General features: G+C 38.0%; 1 protein-coding gene across 1 annotated transcript; it reads left to right on the plus strand.

Moving 5' to 3' along the window:
- Positions 1-574: 574 nt before the first annotated feature.
- On the plus strand, positions 575-17,824 carry LOC127455804 (neuronal acetylcholine receptor subunit beta-4-like). The gene is made up of 6 exons (XM_051723941.1): positions 575-795; positions 8,094-8,239; positions 11,075-11,119; positions 11,347-11,456; positions 13,246-14,311; positions 17,361-17,824. Exons 1-6 carry the CDS (start codon positions 747-749, stop codon positions 17,526-17,528), a joined length of 1,584 nt encoding a protein of 527 aa, XP_051579901.1. The 5' UTR covers positions 575-746; the 3' UTR covers positions 17,529-17,824.
- Positions 17,825-18,375: the final 551 nt, after the last annotated feature.

Consider the following 18,375-nt stretch of genomic DNA (forward strand, 5'->3'; position numbering starts at 1 on the left):
AAGGTTTTTCATAAATGTCAGTCCAGGGCAGGTTAATTCCTGTGGTTTTAAGTCAAGTCAAGTCATTTTTATTTGTATAGCGCTTTTCTCAACACACATCGTTTCAAAGCAGCTTGACAGGAAATCATGCATTAAAAAATAAAAATAAAAAAATAAAAATAACTGTAATATCTATAAAGTATTAAGTTTTAAATGCTGAAATTGTACAAAGTTAATTTCTGTTAGCCAAAACAATACGTTTATATGTGTATATGGTACTGACATTTTTGCAGTTTCATGAATTGTGCTTCATAATTGTTTATCTGTTTAAATTTAGCTAAATATGCTATTTAATGGTTCCCATTTGAACAATTTACCTCAGTGTGACAACTTAATTTGACCTTGTATATTCAGAAATTGACTTTCCAAGACAATCCTACCCTGTGGAATATTCGCTGGTGTCTCAACTAACCCGGTTTCACCTCAGAGGAACAGAAGTATTGAAGAGGAAACGCATGGCGGTGAGTGAGTGTCTATGCCGGTAGAAGAGGAGGGGGAGTCGCTGGATACTTCGCTCGTTTAACGCTCGCACAAGGGAGACGCTGCGCGTTGCAGAGGCGGCAAGTGCGACGCTCATCACTGAATTAACAACACTCCCGTTACCTCTTCTGAACTAGCGGACTGAGTTCCCGTCAGGTACAGGTTCTGCACGGCGATGCGTTGAGGCGTTATGGGACTGGAGAGGACGCTTGTACACAAGCTTGACCATGAAACGGACACTGACCATTCTCGTTTGCGTTTTTACTCTCGTCCAAAGTAAGTGAAATAACTATTAACCCGCTATCGTTATTTTAGCTTTCATGCTTTACTTCGTGGAAAAACGTAAATTAAAAGGCAAAGTTTAAAGTTGAAATTTAGAACTGCCGTTTGTTGGTTATCTGATGTAGTTTTGCCGTTGAAATCTGGAACAACCTGATGGCTGATGTGAGACTGTGAGGCATTTAAATGACTGTCCCGTATTAGAATTCAAACCGTTAATAAATGAATGTTACCTAATCAAAGGCTTCTTTTTAGGCTACTTACAAATTACACAGTCTTCTATGTTTATTTGACTAGCTGCATTACCTACAAACCTTTACATGGCTGAACAATTTTATATGTCAGTGACACCAACTACTAAGGCACTAATGCATGAAAGTAAGAGAGCCATTCATTCATCACACGTTTTGTCCATTCACTGTTCACTGGCCATTTGAGGCGATGTCTTTGTGTGGGTGCAGTCCCTGTTCTAAAGCACAAGACAGCCTGTGGTCAACAAAACACTTTTTTTTTTCTTTCTTTTTTTTTTTTTTTAAACAACAAACAGATCACATAATGGTACAAGGCACAGCCAGGGGCTAAAAATAAAATAACAATAAAAATAACAATAATAACAATAAAAATAAATAAAGATAAGCAATATAAAAAACAATAAAATAAGAATGAAATAAAAAAATAATAAATAACTGAAAATCTTCAATAAAGACAAGTGTTTTCAGAATACTGTTTAAATTAGTTAAGAAACGCTAAAAAATATGGTTGGTGATTTAAGATTAACACTTATGTATATGAAACTTGACTAAAAGTAATAAAAGATTAATGAAATAAAACTGTTTTTCATTTTCTTTATCTTTTTATTTTAGATACTGTAAAAACCAAACAGCACATCTTTCCAGCATAATGAAAATTGAGGGTACGCATGATCACTGTCTCAATGTAAAATTTGCATTTCTTTAGGAAACTATTTGCTGGGTAGAATCTGTGGACTAATTTGAAATACACTTCGGTCAACAAAGCACTTAATTGTTCTTACAGTGGGTCAATTACACTAGCTTCTTTTTGAAAGGAACCACAAAGAATGTGTGGATTCACATCTAGTTTATCATTGTGCCTTGGCAATGGTTGTTGTTGGTTTGAACCAGGCCTGTAACCATTATAGATAGTATTTGTCCTCCACCCAACCACCCTTTCCAGTCCTGAAAATATGGTTACACACTTGGTCTAAACTGGTGATAAATAAACTCAGCAAAAAAAGAAACGTCCTCTCACTTTCAACTGCTTTTATTTTCAGCAAACTTAACATGTGTAAATATTTGTATGAACATAAAAAGATTCAACAACTAAGACATAATCTGAACAAGTTTCACAGATATGTCACTTACAGAAATGGAATAATGTGTCCCTGAACAAAAAGGGGGGGGGAGGGGGGGTCAAAATCAGAAGTAACAGTCAGTATCTGGTGTGGTCACCAGCTGCATTAAGTACTGCAGTGCATCTCCTCTTCATGGACTGCACCAGATTTGCCAGTTCTTGCTGTGAGAAGTTACCCCACTCGTCCACCAAGGCACTTACAAGTTCCTGGACATTTCTGGGGGGAATGGCCCTAGCCCTCACCCTCCAATCCAACGGCTCTTCGGGCTCTTTACTGGCCATGGCAGAACACTGACATTCCTGTCTTGCAGGAAATCACGTACAGAACGAGCAGTATGGCTGGTGACATTGTCATGCTGGAGGTTCATGTCAGGATGAGCCTGCAAGAAGAGCACCACATGAGGGAGGAGGATTCTTTCCTGTAATGCACAGCATTGAGATTGCCTGCAATGACAACACACTCAGTCCGATGATGCTGTGACACACCGCCCCAGACCATGACGGACCCGCCACCTCCAAATCGATCCCACTCCAGAGTACAGGCCTCAGTGTAACGCTCATTCCTTCGACGATAAACGCGAGTCCGACCATCACCTCTGGTGAGACAAAACCGTGACTCATCAGTGAAGAGCACTTTTTGCCAGTCCCATCTGGTCCAGCGAAGGTGGGTTTGTGCCCATATGCGACGTTGTTGCCGGTGATGTCTGTTAAGGACCTGTTTTACAACAGGCCTACAAGCCCTCAGTCCAGCCTCTCTTTGTTTAAACACTTCACAACAAAGATCTGTAAAGTTATTTGGATTTTTACAAAATTATCTTTAAAATACAGTGTCCTGAAAAAGGGATGTTTCTTTTTTTGCTGAGTTTATAAATTAGTAAATTGGTTCTGTAATCTGAGCACAATAAGTTGTGTACAACATAGTACATGCATGCATGACATTGCCAATGACAGTGCCCTGTGGTTGCTCATGGGAAGATGGAACAGCCAGTAGGATCTCTTTCATCCTGAGCTGTCCTTCACCTCCTGGTAAGGAGAATAGATTTTGACAGGTAAGACCCAGTATGTTGTCTGTGTACCATCTGCTATAGTAAGATGGGTAAAGTTCTCTTCTTTAGAGATTGCACTGCTAATTGACCAACAGCGGGCTTTCCCATCAGGCTTGAATTCATGGTTCAAGGTGACTCTGGATGGAAATGAAAAGCTAGAGAGAAGCAATTGATCCCAATTAGGTATGTGACGGTATCAAATTTTTACATCACGATAACTGCTGAAACTTTTATCAGGGTATACAGTATTATCATGTTATTGAATAACTTTACAAAAACGGGTTGAATGATAAACTAACTTTATTGTTGTTCTCTTTAAAACAAGTTTATTTACTTTTTCAGTACCAAACTGGCCTTTTTAAATTGACAGATAAAAAAGAACTTTGAAAAGAACCCTGAACATTAAAAAACTGTGAACAACACAAAATTGGCTACATTAATAGTATGCATATTTTTTTCTGAATACCAAGCCACTAGCTAATATATAGCTAAGCGCTTGCTACAAATTTTATAACCGCAAATTCACTAACACTCTATGGCAACGTACGCTTGCATTGCGTTCCAACTTGAACTTAATATTGAAATCATCCATATGCTACATTGCCATTATTAATTACAGTACTTAGTATTAGCTGATTACAACTGCATTTTAGCTGTTACTACAAAACGCAAACGTTACTGTGTAGCTAGCGGAGTTTTAGCGAACCGCTCTTTGGCCAATTGAAAGCAAGCTACACATTCTGCAAATGGCAACAACAGTTCACCTTCTTTGTCGTCTTAGTTGTCACATAATGTAGCTAGTTGTTTCTTAGAGTTTTGTCTCTCAGTTTTCAAAAAGAGTTTTAAAAACAAGCAGAACTTTCACAAGTTACCTTAAACGGGTAGTTCACCCAAAAATGAACATTCTCTTATTATTCACTTACCTTGATGCCAGGAGTTGTGTGGATTACTTTATTGCTGCCTAAATATAACTTTTGGACTGTCAAAGTGCTGGCACCCATGTACATCAATTATAAGGACCTGACAGAGCTCTATTTTCTTCTAAAAATCTTAATTTGTGTTCTGGTGAAGAAAGACAGTCACACATCTGGGATGGCATCAGGGTAAGTGAATAATGAGAGAATTTTCATTTTGGGGTGAACTATTCCTTTAATTTTGCTGAATTGCTCGGGATGATTGTCACGCAGATGAGCCAACATGTTGGAGGTGTTAGTTTTTCACCGCCAATATTCTGCCACGTGTTTTACACAAAGCAAAACCATATTCAACCAAAAATCCCTCTGCATTTTTATGGAACACAAAATACTTCCACACTTCCAACTTAACCATTTTAGAAGGCAGATGAAGGGCCAGCTGCATTTCTCCTTCAGCCGGCTTCTCATCCACGTTGGTTTTGTTTACATCAGAGTGCGCATGTGTCATTTGTGCCGCATACATTTCGATTTGTTGATGGAAAAAAAATACTGTGTTATCAGAAAAATCTTTGGCTAAAAGGTTATCTAGAATTATTTAGGTATTTTGAAGTGCCCACGATAACAATATTGTGCATGTTAATTACAGTGATATACTGTATTACCGAATACTGACAAATGCCTAATTCCAATTGGGTCACTGGAGTATGAGCAGTATAACCTGTATCTATATTTTACATGCATGTTTATTTATTTGGGAGCATGCATGGATCAATTCACACCCATTTTCAATCACAGCAAGCTAGTCACCCTGTCACCAGTGCATGACCACCTACGGTCAGTTTTTTTTTTTTTTTTTATTGATGGCAATTCAAAAGTAGCCCTGTTTTCAGATTTTTATTTTATTTATTTATTTATTTGCAAGCAACATAGTAATGACGTTTTTTTTCATTATATTATAGTACATGTTTTACCTTGGACTTGCTGCCTTTGACAACACAGCTCAGTATAGTCGCTAGTGAAGGGCTTGGGTCTGTGCATGTACTTGTTGTGCCATCAGCCAATCAGTGTTGTCAGAACGTAATTTCTCTGTGACTTAAGAGTATTTGGTGAAATTACATTCTGTCTCAGGTGATTGGATCTAAAACATGTTTCCGGAACTAAGTGCCTATAAAGCAAATATAGCAGCATGCAGGTCAGGTACTTCAGGAACTGCATACACATTAGCCGAGCACCTGCTATTGACATGATTGGAAATGCTAAAAGATCTATTTAGCTATTACAGACCTCCTGGATGACCACCCAGAGATGAAAAAGTCTCAATGAATAATCTCTGTCATCCCATATGTGTCAAGTCTTTGTTCACAAGTGATAATTACTGACCTAATTAAGTGCAAGTGTTTCTTGTTGCATTCAGTTTCTCCTAGTGCTGAATACCATCTTCTTGAGTGCCAAAGTTCTATGCTGCCTGTTTATTCCTTAGGGCTTAGTGTTAATTTGTTATGCCCTGTATATCTTCAATCAGTATTACGAAAGGAGTGCTTACAGTGTAGCTCTGGGTGTCTCTAATTAACGCTGATCAGTGCTCATTACTCATCATGGTTTGTTTATTTTTCTCTATCGTAATACAAGTTGTATGTTTTTGTATGAACAAACTCATAAGATTTCTCATGATTTTGCCATCTCGTTTATTATTTTGTATTACTTACTCTTACTTGTTATTAGACTGGGTTGGCCATTCTCACTCTATGGTAGCTCTCTCCTCAACTGCTCATGTTGAGAGCTGGCTGGCTGATGAACTCTGAAAGCAACTCTGTTTTGAAGTACACAGGTGCTGACTCAGCAACAAGTCTTCCAGCAGGGTAATAAACTATAGGCTATGCTTCTACAATCAACACAGACAAAAAAGGCAAGGTAGAGTTCTCTAAAACCATGAGACGAGACCTAAGCTGTCAGCAAGGCACTAACAGAAAAATTCTAATGAATGCTTGTTTTCTCTTTTCATATCATCAGGATTTTAATGTTTTTGATGGACAGAATGCTTTACCATTATTGTATTTTTAGGAATTACATGTTGCTTACATGATAATAATTGTAATTATTATTATTGTACTTAAAGCTGAAGTATGTAATTTATGCGACACTAGTGCCACTGAATGTATTTGCAAAAATAAACGTTTTCAAAACAGCTTTCTGAATACGACCCTTGTCTGCTGTTGTCCAAACCGTCAGATAGTCCCACCCCCAACTCACACCATTGATTGAGTAACGTTGTTGGGGCGGGTCTAAGTGGGCCCCTCAAAACAAACAGAGGAATTAACCTTTGAAAACACAGTGTTTACAGTTTTCGAGAAAATTAACCTATGCATGGTTTACTTATAGTTGTCTTTGCATATTAAGCTGAGATAAAAGAAAGTATTTTAACGGTCAAAAGATTACATACTTCAGCTTTAAATTAAAAGCTGCCATTCTTTGGGTTTGTAACAAGGTTTAAAATGGGCAAGGCGGGAACCGGACAAACCATCAAAATAATGTTTAATGAAAACTTAAAAAGACACAAACATAAACACAAACGGCAGCTGCGTGTGGCTCTCTCTCTCCCGAACTGCCACATCCGGCTCGGCCTTATCCCTCTTATCCCTCTCCTCGGCTGATTAGCCCGATTGGGGGCTGGCCATGCGGACTCACGGCCCGGCCCCACCTTCCTCCTCATCACAGGGTTTTTTTGAGCACTTTTGGTGCAAAATGCAATGTTTCTTCCAAATCATTAAAACCCTTAGCTTTACCAATATTAAAGGTAAGAGTACCTGTTCGTTACCTTCAGTGTTAAACAGTACATATTTGTTATGAATCATAGACATAGACCTTGTTATTTCGCACATTTAGCATTAGAATCTTTTATATCCACACAACCCGGGCTGTTGGAATTTATTAGCCGTAAATTTCACACAATGTCATCATTGAACGTCAATGAATTTATGACAGGGACAATCACCCAGGCTTACTCAAGGTTCAGTGGTGATGGCTTCTGTCTCATTTCTTGTGGGCCTCAAACCAGCAACCTTCTTGTTGCCGATCGTAATCCAGCAGGATTACTGCAACGCCTTATAAGTGGGTTTGTCTCAGTCTTTTTTTTCATGTCTGCAAGTAGTCCAAAATGCAGCAGCTAGACTTCTAACGGGTACTGAGAAAAGAGAGCATATGACCCCTGTTCACGCTTCCCTACATTGGCTTCCAGTTAGTTACAGAGTTAAATTTAAGGTTCTGCTGTATGTTTTAAGGCCTTGCATGGTCTAGCCCCTCAGTACATTGCTGATCTACTTCAACCACATTCTGCACCTAGGTCTCTTCGATCATCAAATCAGTTACTCCTCTCTGTTCCTCGTTCCCTTTTGAAAACCAAAGGTGATTGGGTGTTTGTAGTTGCGGCCCCCAGGATGTGGAATGCACTTCCATTTGTTGTTAGGTCTTCTTCCTCATTGGCCATATTTAAATCTAGATTGTAGACACATTTTTTCTCTATAGCCTATGACGTTGTTTGAGAAGTATAGGGGTTTTTATTTGTATGTTTTACAAAGTTTTTATTAGTTTGTTCTTTTAACACTTTGAAAATTCTATTTAATTCTGGTATTAATGTTTTTTTATTTTTTATGTTTTATTTATTTTTTTTATTGTACAGCACTTTGGTTACAACATTTGTTGTTTTCAAATGTGCTTTATAAATAAACTTGAACTTGAACTTGAACTTAACTACTACACAACGCAACCCCTCATTAAAGGTTCTGAACTTATTTAAGACATGCTATTAGTAATGATCAACTATTGCCTTCAAGTGAAAGTCAGTGTCCAATACTCCTGAATAATGTCCCCATCTTTATGAGAAACAAAACTAATTGCTGAAGCTTTGATTCAGATATTAATGATTATAGTCTTACTGGTCTGATCTTTCTTTTTTGCACATCTGCAGGTGGGGTCTGTGCAGACTCAGAAGAGCGCTTGATGAATTGGCTTCTTGGTAAACAGCGCTATAATAAGCTTATCAGGCCGGCTGTGAACAGGACGGAGAGAGTGACGGTTGTCCTACAGGTTTCTCTGGCCCAGCTGATCAGCGTGGTGAGTGAAAACTTTTGTCATTGGACCTGTACCTGTATTGAGTCCAAGATTTAAAAAACATACCACCATCTTACTTTGGCAGTGCTTAATGTAGTCTATTTTAATTGGCAATGACTTCACGGTTCAAAGTTGCGTCAGAGGTTTAAAAAAAAAAAAACAGCAGTTTTCAAGAAGATGTGTTGTGAGCTCTGTACAGATAGAGATTTACATTTTTGTCTACATTACAAACTAGACACTAAAAATAATGATATCTGACAAATAAAGGGCACTTTTCAGACCACAGTATTATTGAATATCTCCCTTGAAATGTCATATTGTGTTTGTAAGATTATCAGTCACTCTGAGAATAATCCTAACTGTATACTGACATACCTGTTTATGCTGTATTGCACCTCTCTGACAAACCTGAGATTATACTTATTGAATTTAAAAGTGTTGCTCTAGGATCAATATTTGCTTTTCATAACCCAATAATTACATTTACAAGGACACAGTGGAGTTTATCTTGCACAAGCATTATAACTCAGAAAAATTTCATTCATACTGGCCCTTGAATTACTTTAGTGTTAAAGGCTGTCATAAACATGCACTGTTATAGTATTCAGAGCCCCTCTGCTAATACATAGATGCTCATACTGTACATATTGGTGTCCACAGAGGAACATTGCTGTGAAATTGTTTTTCACAACCATCATCTGACAAACCTGAACCGAGTGTGCAAAGCTAGTATATACTTAAAGGTGAAGTGTGTAGTTACTGCGGCACTGCTATCACCAAATGCAACTCCAAAAATATTGGTTGTTTTCAAACAGGTTTCCAGAATACTCCCCTAACTTCCATTGGTCAATTAACAGATAGTCCCACACCCAACTCCCATCATTGGTTGAGCCAATGCTGCTGTGTTTGGCTGGTTGGGATTTGATTATGAGTATTTTAAAGGGATAGTTCACCCAAAAATAAATATTCTCTCAACATTTACTCATCCTCATGTCATCCCAGATGTGTATGACTTTCTTTATTCTGCTGAACACAAATTAAATTTTTATAAGAATATCTCAGCTCTGTAGGTCCTTACAATGCAAGTGAATGGTGGCCAGACCTATGAAGCTCCAAAAATCACATAAAGGAAACATACAAGTAATCCATATGACTCCAGTGGTTAAATCCATATCTTCAGAAGCGATATGAAAGGTTTATATTTTGTTTAAATAAAATCATTTATTTATCTCATTCCTGCAAATTGTGTGACAATAATATGCTCCTGTTACCCTCTGTTATTATATTTTATGATGAATTGTGTGAAAAGAATCCACGTTATGATCATGAAAAAGGTTTTTTTCTAGATCACTTGCCCACTGTCTCAGACACTCATTTTTTCTACTCCAATAACAGAACTAGTAAAGGAAGTATGGGCTGTTTCTATGAAGCATGCTTAAACAGTGGTATAAAAGTTGTTCTACACATAACAGAGTTTTATGGGCAAAACCCTGAAAACTGTTTGAATTAAAACCATGTAGATGTTGTACACTCATCATAGCAGTATCTTACCTTCTGTTCTCTTTTAAAAAAAAGATAAAATATTTTCTTGAACTGATCTCTTGGTCATTTTTGAAAGTGCACAGAACTTTTGAAAACTTGTCTTACCTTCAGTGGTGTAAGTTTCATATGAACACTAGGAAGGACATGTCAACCCATCGCTAAACTCCGACATACCTATTTAGCAGTGTTTTCAGAAAACCAGCAACTTTTTGAAGAGGAGAGAGAGCTTGCTTGCTCAAGGTTGCCAGATTGCATGACTAAAGTGTCTCCCTGGCAGAATATTTCCAAACTGTACAACTGTCCAGATCTAATTGGGGGACTTCACCTATAGAAATCTGGCAACCCCTCACGTTGAAATCTAATTCTGACCGGCAAATGGCCCTTATTTAAAATCTGTTATTTATCAAACTTAGAAAATTTCATATTTTATTTGCATGATTAGTTCTAAGTAATCCATGACACAATTGATCTAAACGGGATGGTAAGGGTGGATGGTGGTTTTAAAAGGGGGATGCTTTTTGGTATTTCTTGCCACAAGAGCGATGGCATCCCCTCGCATCCCCCCTCAACTCGAGCCCTACCCACACCTATAATATTGCTTCTGAAGATATAGATTTAACCACTGAATTCATAAGGATTACTTTTATGTTTAATAAAGTGTTTGTTCGTTTTTGGAGCTACAAAGGGCTGGTCACAATTCATTTGCAACTAAAGGACCTACAGAGCTGAGATATTCTTCTAAAAATCTTTGTGTTCTGCTGAAGAAAGAAACTCATACACATCTGGGATGGCATGAGGGTGAGTAAATGATGAGAGAATTTTCATTTTGGGTGAACTATCCCTTTAACATTGAAAAAATTTAACATTTTACCTAACAAAAGATCTTTTTATAATTTTTATTAATTTACTATAACATACATACAATAATTTATAACTAGTCAATAAAACATAAAACAATATATTTTGCCATTCAGTGCATAAAAATGAAAAGTCACAGACAAGTAAATTTCAATGTAAGATTTGTAATTCAGTAAAATGAGAAAATGAGCCCTTATTGCTCTCCATTTGCCATCTAATTTCTTTTTCAATCATCAATTTGTTGCAAAGCAGGTAGCAATGACCTGTAAAGTCTTTAAATGCTTTACTACTATGTTGACTGGCAGTTTGCTTAACTGAGTCAAAAAGGTAATTATTTTTGTCCTGTTGTTGTGAAAAATACATTTCTATATAATTTGAAAATATCTACAATCTCATTCTTAACAATTACTGTGTGTGTGCATTTCTCTTTGCTTCCAGAACGAAAGAGAACAGATCATGACAACAAACGTCTGGCTCACTCAGGTAAGCGTAAATGGCCTATCACATTCCAATTATTACAAAATTAAGACCAACATCAACTCTGATGTCCTTGCAGTTGATCTTGAATTTACCCATAGACTGTCCTCTACAGTAATCAGTGCCACTCACTTCCATTCATTAGACTGGTAATGAAGTGTGTAATTGTGGGAAGTCTGACTGCACGAAAGCTCATATTTGAAATGAAAAGACAATTGCAATTTTATATGCAGAACTGGAATGATTATAGACTATCCTGGGATCCAGCCGAGTATGAGGGGATTGACAAGCTCCGGATTCCCTCCAGACACATCTGGCTGCCTGATATTGTGCTGTACAACAAGTGAGTGGAGTGAAATTCATGTTTTACAATATTTTGAGAAGAGTAACCCAGACAGTGCATGCTGTGATTGAAGTGGTTGTCGTGGCTGAATCTCATAGCCAGAAACTGGAAGGTTGCTGGTTCAAGAAACGAACTGTCACTATTGTGCCCTTGAGCAAAGAACCCAAGCACCCCAGATGCTCCAGGTAATAAGGGTAATATAGTTTTGGATTAAAGTGTCTACTAAATGGCTACTTACCTACAATGCATTGAATCTCCATTCACAGATTGATGTTATACAGTATCTAAGAAGAAATGGGTGATTGTTGTGCTTATTATAAAAATAAATAAATTAACCCTATGTTCTTTTGAGATTGACTTTACTCTTTTCCCACTGAACCCAATGATGTACATGTAATGGTAGTTTTGAAATTAACCTCTTATTTTCCTTAAAATTATATTCATAACTTTATCTGACCTAATCAAAACCCATTTGATACATTTTATTGAAGCTTCTCTCTGTTTTTTGAAAAAGTAGAAAAACTTTCAGAAAATATCCATTCTTTAACATTGTTTCTGTTTGGAGTCAGTTTGAAAAATGCAATCAAAAGGAAATAAACATAAACTGCTAGCAGGATTGTATCCTCTTTTTACCTCAAGGACCTATTTCTACTTGACCCATAAAGATTACTTTAGTTGGTGTAACCTAACTTTTTTTGTTGGTAAATTTAGTCCAATTAAATAACATTTTAAGTTAGATTTTAACAAATTAAGCAAATGTTTTACATTGAAAAAACAACTGCATCTGAAAGCTGTAAAATGCTGCCTCCAGAGGCTGTATACAGAGATAGGATGAAAACAACTTGCCTTTCTGAGACCAGTTTCCTTGAATGGTCCATTCATACAAAAACGCTGTTGGTTAAGCCAAGGGTTTTCAAACTGGGGTCTGGGGACTCCCAGGAGGCCACAGTGGGGTTCTAGGGGGTACACAAAAATAATATTTTAAATATCTTTTGGCTTAGGTACAATGACAATATAAAAGCTAATTATTTATTTTCACTAACATGTTTTCTTTATAACATCATACAAACTATTGAGTCTTTATACATAAAAATATAAAGCTGCCTTTTTAATTTTAGAAAGGGGTCCCTCGCAAGAATATCATCATATTTTGGGGTCCTTAGCATCGCAAGTTTGAAAACCACAGGGTTAAGCCATTAACTAATTAGGCAAAAAAGGCACCAAGTCAGCTGCCTTAGCTTCCGAATGCATCCATGTGCTTTATGTGGTAACATCTAAATTAACTAGTTTGGTTTGATTAAAGTCAAAAATATAATTCAACATCACTGAATCAACCTGAATACATTGGGCTACACCAACAAAACTAATTTTAAGGATATTTATTTCTATCAATCAGATAGAAATAGCTCCATGAGGTTATTATTGTAGGTTACCCGACAGTTCTTTTTTACAGTGTACATTGTGTACACCAGTCAGAGAATCAGAGAGCATGTGAAAATGAATTGCATTTTTTTCCATGTTTTATATGTGGAGTCTTTTATAAGTGTAGTACCCCAAACATTAGTAATGTACAATAACATTGTACATGGAGGACAGCTAAATCTTTTGAGTTTTGTTTATAATCCGTTCTCATAATATTCAGAAAAGTCATGAAGTAGCAGCTAGATACTTCAATGTCACATGTATTTTGTTAATAATAGCCATTCATTTGGCCTGAACATGAGGGTTGATAATACATTGTTGGCACAAATACCTTATAATAACATGGAACATTCTATCTACTCCATAGTGCTGATGGTACATATGAGGTAACAGTCTTCACCAATGCCATTGTCCTGTTTAATGGAAGCATTGCCTGGCTCCCCCCTGCCATATATAAGAGCGCCTGTAAGATTGAGGTCAAACACTTCCCCTTCGACCAGCAGAACTGCACGCTTAAATTCCGCTCCTGGACATACGATCACACTGAGATTGACCTTGTGTTAAAATCAGAGGTGGCCAGCATGGATGACTTCACTCCCAGTGGTGAATGGGACATCTTAGCTCTTCCAGGGAGGAGGACGGTCAACCCTCTTGACCCCACTTATGTTGACCTGACATATGACTTCATAATCAAACGCAAACCGCTGTTCTACACCATAAATCTCATCATACCCTGCGTGCTCATCACCTCACTGGCCATTCTGGTCTTCTATCTACCTTCAGACTGTGGCGAGAAGATGACTCTATGTATTTCTGTTCTTCTCGCACTCACTGTCTTCCTTCTTCTGATTTCTAAGATTGTGCCACCCACTTCATTGGATGTACCCCTGATTGGAAAGTACCTGATGTTTACCATGGTGTTGGTAACATTTTCCATCATCACAAGTGTGTGTGTGCTCAACGTGCACCATCGCTCTCCCAGTACACACACCATGCCGGCTTGGGTGAAACTAGTTTTCCTTGTAAAACTTCCAGCATTGCTTTTCATGCAAAGGCCTCAAGGGAACTCGGCTAGACAGCGGCTGCGACAGAAAAGGCGTTTCCGTGACCCAAGGTTACTGTTGGACCTTGGTTACTCAGCTCCTCACAAATCCACAATCTCCTCCTCTGCCTCTGTACTGCTGGCTGCATCGTCAGCTTCCGCTCTCTCTTCACCAGGACACTTTTACAACAGGGGAGCACCTCTCAACCTCAGCTACGGCTCTCGGAAAGGAGATTTGCGTCCCACAGAATTCCTGCCCAATGGCCAAAACTCAACTCAGGACCTGAGGGGGTGCAGGCGGGCCTCAGACTGGGGTGCTGACATTCATGAGGCTGTGGATGGCGTTCGCTATGTAGCCGACCACATGATGGGGAATGATGATGATCAAAGTGTGAGTGAAATTACTGTATATGTGCTTTATGGCTGTAAAAATTATTTGAGGCGCCATTTGGGGTTCCTCAGATTCCACACAGGTGGAACACTCTGGAGATCCTCCAGACACCATTTAAAGGAGCCTCAAATATCCTACTTATGTACTTCCAAGAGCCTCAAAGCCTTTTCCATATGATGGGGTTACTGAAGGAACCGTTCACAGTTTTAAGAGTTTTTTAAAGTTCTTGCAAAAATTTAAGAGTTAGGTCACATTCACACTAATCCCTTTTTATTTGAAAACACATTGATTTTACTGTTTATGCCTGCACCAACTTTAAAAAAAATGCTTTCCAAAACCACATACATTGGTAAATGATGGTGTTAAAGGAATATTCAGGGTTCAATACAAGTTAAGCTCAATCCACAGCATTTGCGGCATAATGTTGATATCCAGAAAAAAATAATTTCGACTCATTTCTCCTTTTCTTAAAAAAAAAAAGCAAAAATCAAGATTACAGTGAGGCACTTACAATGGAAGTGAATGGGGCCAATTTTTGGAGGGCTTAAAGGCAGAAATCTGAAGCTTATAATTTTATATAAGCATTTACATTAATTCTTCTGTTAAAAGTTGTGTATAATTTGAGCATTAAATTTGTTTAAATTGTGATTTTTTTTTTAGTCATTTTAGGGTTTAAGGGTTTATGGCATTACGTCATCATGGCAACGAAGCTGTAAAATTTACACAAAATGTACACTTTACACAAAAAAGATTAGTAAGTGATTTTATCAGACTAAATCATGTTAACACGCATATTGTTTAAGTTTTGTGCCTATACTTTTGAAACAGTAAGCATTTTAACATTTACAGATTGGCCCTAATAACTTCCATTGCTTTTTTTTTTTTTTTGTTAAGAAATTTTATTTTTATACTTTATAATTTAGGCAATGCCTTAAATTCCCAGATATGAAACCAAGTCCCAATCTAAATGGGATATCAAAGCAGAAGACCAGTATAATTCAAGATTTGGCTTAATTGACTTGGAATCTGGCCATGTGTCAGATAGGTTAACACAAATTAAAAGTAGTTTCAAGCCATCCGAAAAGTCTTAAGTGGATTAATGGCACAAAGGCTTATAGAACTTAGACTTTTATGGTTTCACTAGTAAATCACAAGTCATAACTCCTATAACCATTAACAATAAGATGTGGAATAAGATCATCCTTACATTTCTGTATCTAGTAATCTAGTTAAATACTAACTGGACCTTATTGTCCATGGGTTCAAAGCATGTTAGATTTAACTAGATAGGTACATTTCCTTAAGAAAATGTGAGTGGTGCTTGGCGTGACAAATTTCATCACCACAATGTTCCACCAACAGCCCCAAGTTGAAAGAGGCCACCCCCACGACTGTAAGATGTTTTGGTGCAGAGATATTGGTGTTGTTCCACAGTTTTTAGGGAGTTCCATCTGGTTGCTAGGCAGTTGCCAGGATAATAATAAAAAGGCTGCTTTCTATCTCGAGTCAAATGAGACTACCCGGAAGTCTCTACAATGTTCTGGTGCAGAGATATGTGTTTTGCTACTCAGTTGCTAGGGTGACCCCTTCTGGTTGCTAGACAGTTACCAGGGTTATACTAGCAAGGCTCCTTGCTAGCATGAGTCAAATGAGCCAAACTGGAAGTCTGTACGATGTTCTGGCGCAGAGATATTTGTTTTGCTACTTGGTTGCTACGGTGAGCTCATTTGGTTGCTAGGCAATTACCAGGGTGACACTCAAAAGTCTACTTGCTAGCCTGAGTCATATGAGCCAACCCAGAAGTCTCTATGATGTTCTGGTGCAGACATATATCTTTTGCTACTTGGTTGCTAGGGTGAGCTCGTTTGGTTGCTAGGCAGTTGCCAGGGTGATACTATCAAGGCTGCTTGTTAGTATCACCCTGGTGAGACATATGAGCCAACAATGAAGTCTCTATGACATTCAGATCTGGAGATATCCTTCTATGGAAGACAATGGGGTTGGTTGCTAGGGTTTTATAAATGGTTGCTAGGGCATGGCTAAGTAGTTTCCAAGGGGATACTCGAAGACTGCTTGCTTACCCAAGTAAAACAAGCCAACTCTCATGTCTCGATGACATTCTAATCCGAAGATATCCCTCTAAGCCATTCTGAATGGAAGTCAGTTGGGTTTGTTGCTAGGGTGCTCTAAATGGTTAATAGGGTGTGGCTAAGTAGTTTACAAGGGGATATTCAAAGACTGCTTGCTAACCCGAGTAAAACAAACCAACCCCGAAATCTCTACAATCAATGTAGTCAATGGGATTTTTGGGGGCCGTTTTTTGCCCCAGGGTTACATCATACCCCCAATCGCTTAGAAAATTTATAGCACACATCTCCTCAATAAGCTGGTCGAATTGACACCTCACTGAAGGGTGTACGACAAACGGTGCAGGATGAGTTAGGTGCCAAAGTTTTGTCCGGAAGAATAATAATAAGTATGTGAGATAATAATAGTGATGCCTTGCTACGCAAGCACCAATAATTAAACAGTAAAACAATCTAAAAATATAAGGTAAATGTAAATCTAAATTTAACAAAAAACATTAGCATTTTTCAAGTAGACACACAATTAGGAAACAGGTGATATAAAGAGGAGGTTACATTTACACTTAGCCAAATTACACTGTAAGACTAGCGGTTGTTTGCTTAAATCAGTGTTGGAGGAGAGGGAGCAGTGCTGAATAATGGTGGCTATCAAAAAGTGCAGAGGACAGCAGTTTTAAAGATGGTGTGGGAACATGGTCAATAGCTGTTGTTCAGCACTTGTTAATCTGAAAATTGTTTACACTGTGTTCAAACCCACTCTCCCACTGCACTTTTGATTTTGTTTCTCACTAAATACACTGTCCATTAGTGGCCTGCTAACAGGTCAGTAGATTTTGTAAAGGGGTAAATCTCATGAAACCTGTCAAGAACATGCCTGGGTATTACTGTATTTTGCCCCAAACACCCCTAAAGTAATAGGAAATGATATTTTGTTGTTCTCTGCAATTCATCTCCCTACTTAGGTCATCGAAGACTGGAAGTATGTTGCCATGGTGGTGGACCGGTTGTTTCTGTGGATCTTTGTGATTGTGTGTGTTGTGGGCACCCTGGGACTTTTTCTCCAGCCACTATTCCAGAGCCAGACAGTTCCTGTCCAACAGCCCAGCACAGAGTCATCAAGACGGGACTGAATGTGAGGCTATGTGGAAGGTCTACCCTCGAGCCAGAGCCACCAACACCGGCTTCCAATAACTGAACTGCTACTCTATATAATCTAACCCGAAGACATCATGCTCTGACTGATTATCTGAGCATGCAACACCACTGTAATGTGATACTGTAATAGCAGCTGTAAACTGTGATCCAAACTGATGCAGGCAGATACATAGACATTGTAACAATAATGTAATATATCAAAGCAGTCCAGGCCTAATGTAGAGCTTTTTCCACAGATCAGAAATAATTTGACCCAGAATATGACTGCAAACTTTAATCTTGATAAGTAAATGTTTGAATTTGAAAGAATGTGCTGTATAATCTGCTCTGCAGTTATTTATGTCAATTTTGAGAAAGTCTTAATCTTGAAAACAGATAACTGTCTTGACTGATAGTTTCTTAAACTTTCCTGGATGTGTTATTTCGATTTGAAGCAGTAAAGGGTCATCTTAATTTTTTTTTAAGCTCCTTTTCGTCGGTCTTCTGTTAAATGCCTTGTGTTATATGTTTGAACACAAGCGTTTGTCAGCTGAGTTTATTTATGATCCTAATAATCATTTTTCACCCTCCGCATCTCCACGTGCCAACTTGAAATACATTCACAGCTGACCTGAAATGGACTAATTTGTGGCATTACTTCAAAGTTACTTTATGTAGTGTGCCACCTGCTGGTTATAGCATGCTATTACTTAGACTCTCTCTCTCTCTCGCTCTCTCTCTCTCTCTCTCTCTCTCTCTCTCTCTTTATCGTTCACACATACACTGTGGTGAGAATCCTGCAATTGCTGAATCTGATGTATTTAGTTATGTCTAATCCAGATT

Source organism: Myxocyprinus asiaticus, chromosome 18 (genome assembly GCF_019703515.2).
Source record: "Myxocyprinus asiaticus isolate MX2 ecotype Aquarium Trade chromosome 18, UBuf_Myxa_2, whole genome shotgun sequence".
NCBI classification, from domain to species: Eukaryota; Metazoa; Chordata; class Actinopteri; order Cypriniformes; family Catostomidae; genus Myxocyprinus; species Myxocyprinus asiaticus.

Coding starts and splice junctions, on each gene's coding strand:
- LOC127455804 (XM_051723941.1), top strand. CDS start 747: ATGAAACGGACACTGACCATTCTCGTTTGCGTTTTTACTCTCGTCCAA. Junction 8,240..11,074: donor TGGCCCAGCTGATCAGCGTG/GTGAGTGAAAAC, acceptor CTTTGCTTCCAG/AACGAAAGAGAACAGATCAT. Junction 14,312..17,360: donor GGAATGATGATGATCAAAGT/GTGAGTGAAATT, acceptor CTCCCTACTTAG/GTCATCGAAGACTGGAAGTA.